The 13,633-nt window shown below is 47.2% G+C and overlaps 1 protein-coding gene across 3 annotated transcripts in view; it reads right to left on the bottom strand.

Annotated features, from left to right (window-relative positions):
* MSH5 (mutS homolog 5) overlaps positions 1-13,633 on the bottom strand; it is a 94,565-nt gene that overhangs the window by 42,214 nt on the left and 38,718 nt on the right. For all 3 annotated transcript variants that reach the window (XM_033915212.1, XM_033915211.1, XM_033915213.1), the window contains exons 9-13: positions 11,690-11,772; positions 10,748-10,793; positions 7,696-7,834; positions 761-823; positions 79-207 (exon numbers count right to left, since the gene is read on the bottom strand). In XM_033915212.1, the coding sequence (XP_033771103.1) occupies positions 79-207; positions 761-823; positions 7,696-7,834; positions 10,748-10,793; positions 11,690-11,772 (460 nt within the window). The remainder of the gene's footprint in view (positions 1-78; positions 208-760; positions 824-7,695; positions 7,835-10,747; positions 10,794-11,689; positions 11,773-13,633) is intronic.

Genomic DNA, 13,633 nt, shown 5'->3' with positions numbered 1-13,633 from the left:
TGCTGGAAATATCTTTTGAACATGTGACTTTAGTCATGCCTTGCTGGGGTGACAAAACGTTTTGTGGCTGGGGCATACCACTTTGCTGATGAGACTGGCAATGTAGTAGAGGTCATCGGTGAAGACCTGGGAGATCCTGGCAAAGAGTTCGATGGACTGCGGCAAGGAACGGCAAGTGTCCCGGATACACAAGGAGTTGTACACTGTCTGCAGAAAAAGGAGACAGAAAGAGAGCAGTCAATGCATGATGGAACTAAGGCACCAAGAGCTCCGAGTCACACTGCAGAATGCTTTTGCTACTGAAAAAAAGAGACTCGTAAAGCAATTCTCCATTCCGCTCCCTCTGGCATCACTATTCTATGCAGACAGATAGGCATCACTTTCCAGACTAATTAGTGGAAGAATTTTTTTCACTCAGTGCATGATGAAGCTCTGGCAGTTTATTGCCAAAACATGATGAAAGCAATTAACATATCTGGATTTATATATATGCAATGAAAATTATTTAAAAATTAAAAAAAAAAAGTTTAGCAAATTTCTGGAGGAAAGGCCAATAAACCCCATTAGCCAAGTAAACTTGGGAAAGCCACTACATATTCTTTGATGTAACAAAGAATGGAGAGATTCTTCAAGATCCTGCAGGGTACTTGTCACCTGGATTTTTTTTTCTTTGCTTTGTGTTACTTTCAGAAATGCTGTCACGGGCTCTTTAGGTACCCCCTGTGTGAAAAAATTAATTGCAGCATGGTGAAAGTTTTACCTTGTACAGTGCCTGCCAGTCATTAACCTTGGTGTAGGAGAGGGCCATCCGCTTCAGTATCAACTGCAAGAGGACATACAACTCTACTTAGAGAACAGTGAAAGGATTTTATCAATCAGAGGTTTAAGGGAATGGTGTCACCAGGAGAAACTCAAACCACCAATAAAACACTGTAAAATATAACCAATCTTCTCAAGTGTTCCTGATAATCTAGATATATTTTATGTGGGGTAGGAAAAACCTCAGAAAACGGAGTGGCCTAAGCACTTCATGCTCTCCTCAATAAATTGCCTCAAAAACCTTCCCTAGTTTTAATACAGTACAGTGGTACCTTGGTTTACGAGCATAATCCGTTCCAGGATCATGCTCGTAATCCAAAACGCTCGTTTATCAAAGCAAAGTTCCCCATAGGCCTTAATGCAAACTCAGAAGATTCGTTCCACAATCAAAGTCTGCAATGGGTGAGTACCTGCCTGCGGGTGCTGCAGCGATTCCAAAGTGGTGCCTTCCTTCCCTCGGGGTCCCCGTGCGGCTGCCCTCCTGCTTCGGTCGATGCCTCTGCCGCCCGTCAGCGCCTCCCAATACAAGCCGGCCGCCATCCTGAACGAGCATGCCGCACGGCCTCACCTCTCCTCTCCTAAGTCAGCCGCTGCCCCGACAACATGCTCACCACGTACAAGCACGCAGGACGTCCTGCAGGTACTCACCCCTGGGCCACCATTGCTGAGTGCTGGTTTATCGGGGCAGTGCTCAGTTTACGAGACAAAAGTTTGCCGAGTGTTTTGCTCGCCTTGCAAAACACTCGCAAACCAGTGGACTCGTACACCGAGGCACCACTGTATTTCTAACAGGGATACTGTGTTACGTGTGGCTTATTTAAATTAATTCAGGTGGTGTGGTAGCTGTTAGTTCACTTTTATAAGTAATAAATAATACAAAATAAAAATAAACCTTTTTTATTTATTGGACTAACAATACATTTTGGGCCTGATTCTATATAGTCTGCCTAAAATAATTGGCACCAAATAATATGGTGCTAAATGTGAATCTATAAAATTTAGGCAGGCTGTAAGGAATCAGGCAGGAATTTAGGCAGGCTGTAAGGAATCAGGCAGGAATTTAGGCAGGCTTAGGCATCACTAAGGGCTCCTTTTACGAAGCCGCGCTAGCGGTTTAACGCGCGTAATAGCGCGTGCTAATTTCCCGGCCGCGCTAGCCGCTACCGCCTCCTCTTGAGCAGGCGGTAGCTTTTCGGCTAGCGGGGGGGGGGAGGGGGTGTTAGCGCGCGCTAAAAAGGTGCGTGCGATAAATCCGCTAATGCGGCTTCGTAAAAGGGGCCCTAGGTATCCTAACTTTAGGCTCACCTAATTTATGTCAGGGTTTTCTTCACCTAAATACCTGCGCCTAATTCAAAAAGAAGCGCTTATCTTGGAAACACACCCATGATCTGCCACTAACCATGCCAGTTTTAGGTAGGCGCACTGCAGTAGGTGCAGTGGCTTGCAGTGCGGGCTTTCATCCCTACTTTTTTTATTTTATTTTTTGTTTACTTTTTGCTTGAAGGCCCTGACAGACTGCATTTGCCTGCTCAGCCAATCAAATTGAGAGCAGTGCCCTCGGGGCCTTTAGGGGGTGGGGCCGCTTCCCCTGAAGGCCCTGACTGCACACCACTAAGATATTTTGATGTTGAAGTTGATGGGATTGAAGAAGTTTCATCTGCCTCTAGAAGTTTCATCTGCCTCCATTTCTGACTGCTAGAAAGTATTAGTGGAATACTGTAGTCTCGCTCGCATCAAGTCAATTGACTTCTTAGATGGAGGAGTAATTGCAGCAAACTCCTTAGCAGAAAGTTGATGAAAACCCCTATAGCGCCCTCACGCTTCCTGGCCCAGTCCCTCTAGCGAGCATGCTCCTGCGTGCACCCGCCACCTTTGCTCAGCCAGGCCCCTAGTGGCCTACGTGCTTCTTCCTGGGACCTGGTCTACTCCTAGCTAGGCCCCAAACACATCTTCGCCACCTTAGGAGGCACTCCAGGAGTCCCTGCGGCCTCTATGGCCCCTTTTTATGGATCGGTGTGCTCCCACGCTGACTAGGCCTCTTCTTGGAACTTCTTCCAATCTTCATGCATGTGTGGCTTTCTGCACGCATGCGCCATTGCTCCCCCCCCCCCTTCTTCTGGCAGCTGATGAACAACTGACTGCCATGCTGCTAGGAAAAACAACAACGCCTCTCACCCTTGGTTTAACTGTGGGATCTGGGTTGTGGCAGGCCTGCAAGCTGTTCCTTCTCTTTTCCAGGTCAGCCCCAAACAACTGGGCCACGCTCAGAGTCCTGCAATTGACCCTTCAACCCTTGCCAAAACTCGGGCCCAGACACTGTGGGACCCTGCCACCCCTCCCAGGTGAGTTTTAAATAAAAAAAATAAATTATATATGTATAGTCTGGTTACATTGGCATTAAAACATATGAGGGAAATTTTACAGCCAGCAAGCTGGTGATATTCTTCAGTGCTGGCAGCAGATGGTGCTTTTCAGCTCCATAGCAACCTCAATACCTTGGTATTTCTTTCCTTCTAAGTAGTGCTCATCACTGTGTGGAAACTTTTCTTTAGTGATAAAAGGCCTTTTCTTTTTCAGTGTTTGATCCAGACAGCTCTCTTCTTTACTAGGTGACCTGAGAAGGCTTCAACCTGCTTTTATCACTTGACAAGCTGAGAGGGTTTCTCAGAGACCTGCTTTTATCACTTGATAAGACTGGTGTTGATTGCAAAGTGATGCACATTGGGAAGAATAGCCCGACTCACAGTTACCGGATGCTAGGGTCCACCTTGGGGGTTAGCGCCCAAGAAAAGGATCTGGATGTCATCATAAGATGATACGATGAAACCTTGCGCCCAATGTGTGGCGGCGGCCAAAAAAGCGAACAGGATGCTAGGAATTATTAAAAAAGGGATGGTTAACAAGACTAAGAATGCTCCATGGAGTATTGCGATCAATTCTGGTCTCCTTATCTCAAGAAAGATAGTGGCGCTATGACCTTGGAATCAAGGACTCTGCCCTCCAATGGTTCACCTCCTTCCTCCACCAAAGGACCCAAACTGTCCTACTAGGGACGCACAAATCTAACCCCAAGCCTATCAAATATGGTGTTCCCCAAGGCGCCCTTCTATCCCCCCTCTTATTCAACCTCTACATCAGACCTGTCATTGATATAGCGCAGAAGTACAACATTAAAATCCACTTCTATGCCGATGACATCCAGCTGCTCCTCCCTCTAGGCGAAAACCGATCGTCTCAAATTGCTAACCCCCAACACTGCCTCTCTGACATGAAAACCTGGATGACAAACAACAAACTACAACTGAACGCCTCTAAGACCGAACTCTTATGGATCAGGAAAAAAAAACACCAAATACACACGCCCAACACTATCATGGGACGGCAACAGATCAAGTACGCAGTCTAGGAGTAACCTTAGACGTACACCTACCCCTATCCACCCACATATCCCAAGTAGTCTCTACCTCCTTCTACTACCTCCGCCAACTGAGAAGGATCAAACCCTACATCTCCACACCTGATCTAGTCCAACTCCTCTACGCATATGTCCTCTCCAGAATGGATTACTGCAACTCACTATTTAATGGAATAACCAAAAAAGATCTCAAGCGCCTCTAACGGGTCCAAAATGCAGCTATCCACCTCCTACACAGCCTCAACTACCATGATCCCATCTCCCCAGCACTCCGCGCCGAACACTGGCTCCCAATTAGCCAACGCTGTGCATTCAAGGCCCTGGCAATAGCACACAAAATAATTTATGCCATCACCCCCTCCTACATAAAATCAAAGCTACCCATCTACATCCCCACCCGCACCCTCCGCTCAGAAACGGAGATACGCCTATGCATTCCCGCCAGAAGGTCCCTCCTCTCTGAAACCACCCGCAAACGCTCCTACAGCCACTTCATTCCCCAACTCTGGAACCAACTCCCCCCTCAACTCAGACTACAGAACACACTAATGACATTTTGGAAAATGGTAAAGACCCTCCTCTTCAACTAAAGGTCAATCTCAGTCTACACCCAACCCCCTTAAACCCCACCTCTACCCTTATTTCTCCATTCTAATCTTCTGCCTAAATTTCTGTATAGTCCACTCTCGGCCTATACTCAAATAACTTGTATCTAAACTAAACTACTTATATTTAACTTCTGTTCTTAATTTGCTCTATAGTCCCTATATCTAAACTGCTGCACAGTCTCGTATGTCCAACTATTTAAATCTACTGTATGTCCAATTCACTCCATTGTGAATGTTTACTTGTAAACCATTCTGAGCTACTGGGAGGACGGGATAAAAATCTAAATAAATAAATAAATAAAAGGTTCAAAGAAGAGCAACCAAGATGATAGAGGGGATGGCACTCCTCTCGTATGGGCAAGACTAAAACAGTTAGGGCTCTTCAACTTGGAAAAGAGGCCGCTGAGGGAAGATATGATTGAAGTCTACAAAATCCTGAGTGGAGTAGAACGGGTACAAGTGGATCAATATTTCACTCCATCAAATTTACAAAGACTAGGGGACACTTGATAAAGTTATAGGGAAATACTTTTAAAACCAATAGGAGGAAATTTTTTTTCACTCAGAGAATAGTTAAGCTTTGGAACGCATTGCCACAGGTTGTTGCAAAAGCGGATAGCATAGTTGGTTTTAAGAAAACTTTGGACAATTTTCTGGAAGAAAAGTCCATAGTCTATTGTTGAGAAAGACATGGGGGAAGTCGCATGAAATGTTGCTACTCCTTGGGTTTTGGCCAGGTACCAGTGACCTGGATTGGCCACCATGAGAACAGGTTACTAAGCTTGATGGACCATTGGAACCGTAAGGCTATTCTTATGTTCTTGAGATAGGGGAGATCAAAGTTCATGAGGCAATTCCACTGATTTTGACAATCTTTTGCTGTAGGTGGGATTCAACCAAACGTTTTCCCCATTCTCTTACCATCAGAAAAGGATCAGACCCCCTGTCATACGATACAATCTTATTTGGCACTTCAATGAGATATAAAAGTCAAATTTCAGGAGCTAATAATAAGCTATTATTAATATTAACAGGAGTTGCCATTCAGCGCATAACTAGGAATTGGAAGGATTATACAAGTCTGAATTTTACGTTCTGGTGGAATACAGTGTGTTATATATATAGAATGGAGAAAGCTCTTGCATTACAGAATGGGAATTATAATAATTTTAAAAAGATATGGGGGCCATTAATGGAATATTCAAATGATTTGGCACCTTTATAAGATTGAATGAATATCTAAGGAAAAAAATAGAATATGAATGTTTGTAGTATAGAAATGGGATGGGAATGGAGGGGGATGGGATATTTTATAATTTGATAAGATATATGATTAAGAATGTACAAGTGATTGTGTATAATATATTGTATAAAATTGTAAACTTGTTGATTGATGCAAAAATGAATAAAGAAGTTTAAAAAAAAAGAAAAGGACCAAACCCCTCCTCCATGATCCCAGGATAGAGCTTGGACAATCTAAATTTTCCAAACCAAAATCACTCTTGGGGACATCCTTTCACAAGCCGAACAACTGAAGATGTTAAGTGCAGCAGCACCAGGTAGTAGATACAGATCTTATGAATGTTGGGAACAGGCATTTTCCTATTACACTGAGGGCAATTCTTGACCTCGCTTTTGGATTCCTTTGGTAACAATATCAAGACAATATCAAACTGACTTTGAAGAAATAAAACAATTCCTCCACTAGACCACCAAGCTATATACAGTATAAATATATATATAGGGTCACCAGACTTCTGGGAAAACCCAGACATGTCCTCTTTTTAGAGGACTGTCTGGAGTCCCAGACAGTCTTTCCAAAACCCGGCAGTTTCTCTGTGTTTTGGAAAGCCCCAATGAGCTCCGGCCACATCTGGAGGGCATCTGAGCATGCACGAATAACATCACATATATCCGCGCATGCTCCAGGCCCTCCAGACGCAGACACAGCTTGTCGGGGAAGTAGAGAGGATTGTGGAGGCGGGGCCAGGGTGGAACATATATATATATGGGCGGGGCCAGGGTGGAATATATATATGGGCAGGGCCAGGGTGGAACACATATATATATGGGCGGGGCCAGGGTGGAACACACACATATATATGGGCGGGGCCAGGGTGGAACATATATGGGTGGGGCCAGGGTGGAACATATATATATATATGGGCGGGGCCAGGTGGAACATATATCTGGGTGGGGCCAGGGTGAATATATATGGACGGGGCCAGGGTGGAACACACACACACACATATATATATATGGGTGGGGCCAGGGTGGAACATATATATATGGGTGGGGCCAGGGTGGAACATATATGGGTGGGGCCAGGGTGGAACATATATATATATGGGTGGGGCCAGGGTAGAACATATATCTGGGTGGGGCCAGGGTGAATATATATGGACGGGGCCAGGGTGGAACACACACACATATATATATGGGCGGGGCCAGGGTAGAACATATATATATGGGCGGGGCCAGGGTAGAACATATATATGGACGGGGCCAAGGTGGAACACACACATATATGGGTGGGGCCAGGGTGGAACATATATATATATATATATATATATATGGGCGGGGCCAGGGTGGAACATATATATATATGGGCGGGGTCAGGGTGGAATGTGTGTGTGTGTGTGTGTGTGTGTGTAATTTCAATCCAAAACAATTTTAAAAATGCAAGAGAGCATTTGTCACGTGTCCTAGCAGAGAAAAAAATACAGAACAGTGTAACAAAGGAGAAAAGTTTTCTGGATCTTTCTGAGCTCTGAGTTATTCTGTGTCAGCCACATCATCCACTTTGCTGCCGATTCATTTTACTTGTCGCAGGAGAGCGCATGTTTCCCTTACAGGTACGTTTTTGATGTTCTTCAGACAGTTCTGCAGTGTCTGCACCACCTCCTGGTTCCGGGCCAGCATGAAGAACTGGATGACATCCAGACGGGCATTTAGTACTTTCAAATCCTGGGTGGGCTGCATGAACCACAGCCTGCCACAGAGAGGGTGAAAGAAGGAAAACCAAAAGTTACATTGAACAAAACAAGGGAAAAGTAGGAGAGGAATACAGTGTGCTCTGCACTGCACAGAGGGGCTGAATATTACATGAGTCCGACCCGCTGTTGTTAAACATCACAGCCAAAAAAACCAAACAAACATTCGGTGAAAAATAATTTTTCTATCTGGGAGTAGTGAAGTAAAAAGAAAAGGAAGTTTATTTTCAGATATGACAAAATCAAGGGAAAGTGAAACTGAATTCATTTATCCCACTAGTACAAGCAGGGGAATCAGAGTCATGAAATGGCATGGAAAAAATTCGAGCACTGTGACTGGCCAGGCCACAGCATATAACCAGGCACTGGCATCCCTATAAAATGCTCCATGAAGTGCATTTATTTAATTAATTTGTTTGTTTTCTCTCCGGTTCTGCCTAAAGAGCTCAGAATGGGTTACAGGTTAACATACATAATATATAGTTAACAAGTTACAATTTGTTATAGTTACAGTAGAAGTTTCTTCAATACAAGTTTTTAACCTAACTCGACACATACTAGGGATCTAATACCAATATACATAATTGTGACAGTGCAAAGTTCCTGTCACTGGCCAGCAGAGGGAGTCTGATCAGCAGCAAGAAGGAGCTAATTTGCATAAGATCCTGAGTGAAGTAAGGTGTTGAAAAGAACAGCTCCAGGACGGAGAGCTGAGAAAAGCAGAAGTTCCTTTGAGAGCCAGGTGACCCTTGAGGAGGAATGTTGGCCTCTGGCCTAACCCTTGGTAAGCTTGATAGACCAGCCTGCCTGGTAGAACTTGGGGTAACCAGGAGGGTACCTCAGGCTTGATGACTAGCAAGGGGCTGGGTGGAGGAGTGAGTGACCAGCGGAGTGAGCAACTAGGAGAGTCCTCACAGAGAGCGGCTGAGGGACTGGAGGGAGTCCTCAGGAAGAGCCCTCAGAGAGACTGGCTGGGAAGGGCATGGAAGAAGGAGTAGCTGGAGGGCCCGGTATGGCCTGGAGTCCAAGGGGGGGCTCAGGCTTGACAACCAGTGAAGTATCCAGGACCTGTGGGGACCCAAGAGGCTCGGGAGCATAGGGGCCAGTGGTGGCCCCACAAGAAGCAGTCAGAGGAGTCCAAGGTACAAGGCCAAGGGGTTCTGGCAAGCAACCAGAGGGACCAGTGGTGATCAGCGGAGAGACTGGTATATGGCACTGAGAGTTGGCAGAAGACTCCCTAGGAAGCAGCCTGATAGATCCATGAGAACATTGGCCAAAGATCTGGTGAGCGACCAGTGGAGGGACTGGCAGGGCCAGTGGTGACCAGCGGAGAGACTGGTAAATGGCAATGGAAGTTGCCAGAAGACCCAAAGGCTAATGACGGTCAGGGAGGACCTGGAGGAGATGACCAGGAGGAGCCTGAAGGGACCAGGTCATCTATTTTAACAGGATGTGTTTGTTGTTAACAGTGGTGTGTTGTTTTAACAGAGCCTAGTGGGAGACCAGAAGCACCTGGGGAGTAGAGAGGTGATCACATTTTGTGACAGTGGTGGGATTTTGAAACTGCTCATCATATTTGGATTAGGGGGATTCCAAAACTGCCTGAGGAATCCTGGAAGAACAGACAACCAAAGGTGAGGAGGAAAGGGGGTTGTTGTAGGGGAGGAGGAGCCCACAATGGGCCCCATATGGGGAGCCCACAAGAGGCTCTTAGAGGAGCCCACGAGGGAGGACAGGAGCCCTAAAGGACAAGGGGAGGGGGGCTAGGTTTTGAAACGCTAAGGGGACTAGTCCTGCCTTTCAAAGAGAGAGAGAGAGAGAAAACTGCAGTCAGATAGTTAGAGCTGGACATGCAGGGTTTTTTCCTCTTTTCCTGTCTAAGGGGTATGAACACCCACCCTTTTGGAGGGTGGGGTGACAGGGTGAAGTTCTCATCACTGGCCAGCAAAGGGAGTCTGAGCAGCAGAAAGAATAAGCTAATTTGCATAAGATCCTGCAAAGGCACCAGGGAGCTGTCCACTCACCCTGAGTGAAGTAGGTTGCTGATTCAGCTCCAGGACAGAGAGCTGAGAAAAGCAGAAGCTCCTTCAGTAGTAGGGCAACCCTCGTGGGGAGGAATGCTGGCCTCTGGCCTAACCCTTGGTAACTGTAATAGACCAGCCTGCCTGGTACAGCTTGGAGTGACCAAGAGGGTACCCCAGGCTTGACAACCAGCAGGGGGCCAAGTGGAGAAGTGAGTGATCAGAGGAGTGAGCAACTGGAAGACTGGAAGAGCTCTCAGATAGACTGGCTGGGATGGGCCTAGAAGAAGGTGTAGCCAGTAGAGCCTGGAGTTGGGGGGGGGAACTCAGGCTTGATGAGCAGGGGTGGGACAGGTGAAGTATCATGGACCCAAGAGGCCAGGGAGTGTAGGGCCGGCGGTGGCTACACAGAATACAAGGGAGATGGGGGGGGCACAAAAATCATTCTCTGTCCATTGTCCCATGGCTGTGACACAGTGGGTGGGACAGGAGCACTAGGGGGCATGTCACATGGGGCATGATTCCAACTTTGATTGCTCCTGCATTAAAGTTGTAATTTTTAAAAGGAAAATCTATTGTTCCCAGTACAGGAAGCCAAAGTACTTTAAGATACTCCCTGGTATGTGTTATGCCTTGTTTTAAAGGCCCTTCAGGCCTGCAATTGTCTATTAAATGGCGATGTATGCCAACTTGCTCTTCCTTAGTTAAGTTGGCGTGGTAGCACTTTTGAGACTAGTAGAGTCTTGGAACAGTACTGACATGAGAAAGTTCTCAAAAGCGGTACACAGCCAGATTTAGTAATGTAGTCATGTGCAACATTATATGTGTGTACACGTTCATGCACATATATGAGACACAATTGAACAGGAGGGAAATTACTGATCAGCTCACCTCATGAGTTTTTCTCCCCACTTAGACCTGCAGCGGTTCATGATCCCTGGAAGGCAGACAATTTTATTAGATGGACATTCAGTGTCATAGTTGCAATTTTCAACTGTATTAAGTTTTAAGTTCGACTTTTGTTTGATACACTACCTATAAATATACCAGCCGATATTCAGCCAGCGGCAGTCAGTGTTGTTTTGTTTTTTTTAAATGTTTACTATCACCAGCTAGATTAGCTCCCAATATTCAGTGCTGGATCATGTCTGGGCACCGACACTGAATAGCCATGGCTAACTAACCCTCCCTCTTTTACAAAAGCACGGAAGAGGATTTTAGCACCGGCCGGCGAGCTGAATGCTCTGTGCTGATCTGACGTTCATAGGAACTCTGACCGTCGGAGCAGCGCAGAGAATTCAGCATGCCAGTCGGTGCTAAAAACTCTTCCACGCTTTTGCAAAATGGGGGGGGGGGGTAAAAGGGCTATGGCCGCCAATCTTTTGTGAGTCCCAGACGATATTCAGCTGGGGCCCACATAAGACAATTATACAGACCCCAGCCGAATATAGGCCGGGACACACGGATGTATTTTTTTAGCTCCCCAATCCCTCCTTTCTCCCCCCTCCCCAAGTCACAAACTCCATTCCACCCTCCCCCAGAACAACCCCCTCCAATCCCCTGACCTGATATCCATGGTGATCCAGTGGGATCAAGGGGGGCGGGGCCAAAAGCCACTTGCTCTTGACCCTTATGGTCATTAAAACAAAATGGTCCAATACAAGACTGCTATGAGAGGAAGCAGCACCTGGTTATCCTTGCTCTCCCGGGCATTCTGGCCCAGGGACTCCCTTTTCTGCTATATTGCAAGAGGAAGGAAGCATGGGACCTAAACAGGGTAGACATGGATGTCTTCACCTTTTGTCAGTTCTCAGGAAAGCAGCTAACACTCACCATATAGACTCAGGCCCTCCTTCAGTCCTGTGGCCATCTTGTATACAGAGGGGTGCACCTCACTTTTAAATATCTGTAGAACACTGGAGAAAAATGGGGAATTGGTACGGAGAGATAACACTAGGCTTCTCGAGAAAAAAAAAAAAAATCAACAACTGGAGCACATCTGGATTTCTTCCTGATGCACTGTCTTTTCTGAAATAAGAACATAAGAAGTTGCCTCCACTGGGTCAGACCAGAGGTCCATCGTGCTCAGCGGTCTGCTCCCGCGGCGGCCTATCAGGTCCACTACCTGTGAAGTGGTTTCTGACTATTCCTGTAACCTACCTCCACTTCTATTTGTACCCCTCAATCCCCTTTTCTTTTAGGAACCTATCTAGACCCTCCTTGAACCTCTGTAGCGTGCTCGGCCTATCACAGCCTTCGGGAGCGCGTTCCATGTGTCCACCACCCTCTGAGTGAAAAAGAACTTCCTAGCATTTATTCTAAACCTGTCCTTTTTCAATTTCTCTGAGTGCCCCCTTGTACTTGTGGCTCCCCACAGCCTGAAGAATTTGTCCCTGTCTACCTTCTCTATGCCCTTCATGATTTTGAAGGTTTCTATCATGTCTCCTCTAAGTCTCCGCTTTTCCAGGGAGAATAGCCCCAGCATTTCCAATCTGTCAGCGTATGAGAAGTTTTCCATATCATTTATCAGTTTTGTCGCTCTTCTCTGGACTCCCTCAAGTACCACCATGTCCTTTTTGAGGTACGGCGACCAGTACTGGACACAGTACTCCAGATGTGGGCGCACCATTGCCCTATACAGCAGCAAAATGACTTCCTTCGTCCTGGTCGTGATACCCTTTTTGATGATACCCAACATTCTGTTCGCTTTCTTTGAGGCTGTCGCACACTGTGCTGATGCTTTCAATGTTGTGTCCACCATCACCCCCAGGTCTCTTTCAAGGTTGCTCACCCCCAGCAGTGATCCTCCCATTTTATAGTTGAACATCGGGTTCTTTTTCCCTACATGCATGACTTTGCATTTCTCAGTGTTAAAACTCATTTGCTATTTTCTTGCCCAGTCTTCCAATCTCGTTAAGTCCCTCTGCAGGTCTTCACAGTCTTCCTTGGTTCTAACCCTGCTGTAGAGTTTGGTGTCGTCCGTAAATTTAATAACCTCACAGTAGAGAATGACACGGGGAGCGATCCCCGCAGCGAACCGCTGCGTGGCTGCGGTTTGGCTGCGGGTTATGGTGACCTCATTAGCAAATTGCCGCAGACGCGGGGACAAATCCTTTCACCGACCGCAAAAACGGTGAATAGATTTGTCCCCGCAGGCCAATGTCCCCCCTTCTAGGAACCGCTATTTACCTGTGTTTTCACCGTGCTCCTCATTTGTCAGATCAACCCTTCCTGCCAATAGAACCCGCCCCCCCCCCCCCGACGATCGCTCTCACTGGTAGGAGGGTGCCCAACCCCTCCTGCCGGCACCCCCAACGGCCCCCTATATCGCCAATAGGAGGGTGCCCAACCCCTCCTGCCGGTCCCTCCCCCAACAAACCCCGCCATCCCGAAACACCACCCTTAGTCTTACTTTCCAAGTTGGACCGGACAGCTCCTCGCTCGTCTGGCCAGCAGGCCTGCCTCCGTCCAAATGAGGCGGGCCCGCCCCTCCCCTCCCCTGCCTAACCCACAGGATCCTAGGGCCTGATTGGCCCAAGCACCTAAGGCCCCTCCTATAGCGGGAGTGGCTTTAGGTGCCTAGACCAATCAGGCCCTAGGATCCTGTGGGTTGGGCAGGGTAGGGGCGGGCCCGCCTCATTTGGACGGAGGCAAGCCTGCTGGCCATACGTGTGAGGAGCCGTCCGGTCCAACTTGGAAAGTAAGACTAAGGGGGTTCCGGGGTGGGAGGGTTCGTTGGGGGGGGGTCCAGCAGGAGGGGTTGGGTACCCTCCTGCC

The sequence above is a fragment of the Geotrypetes seraphini genome, chromosome 12 (assembly GCF_902459505.1).
Source record: "Geotrypetes seraphini chromosome 12, aGeoSer1.1, whole genome shotgun sequence".
In the NCBI taxonomy this organism is placed as follows: Eukaryota; Metazoa; Chordata; class Amphibia; order Gymnophiona; family Dermophiidae; genus Geotrypetes; species Geotrypetes seraphini.
This window is presented reverse-complemented; position numbering and strand designations above follow the sequence as displayed.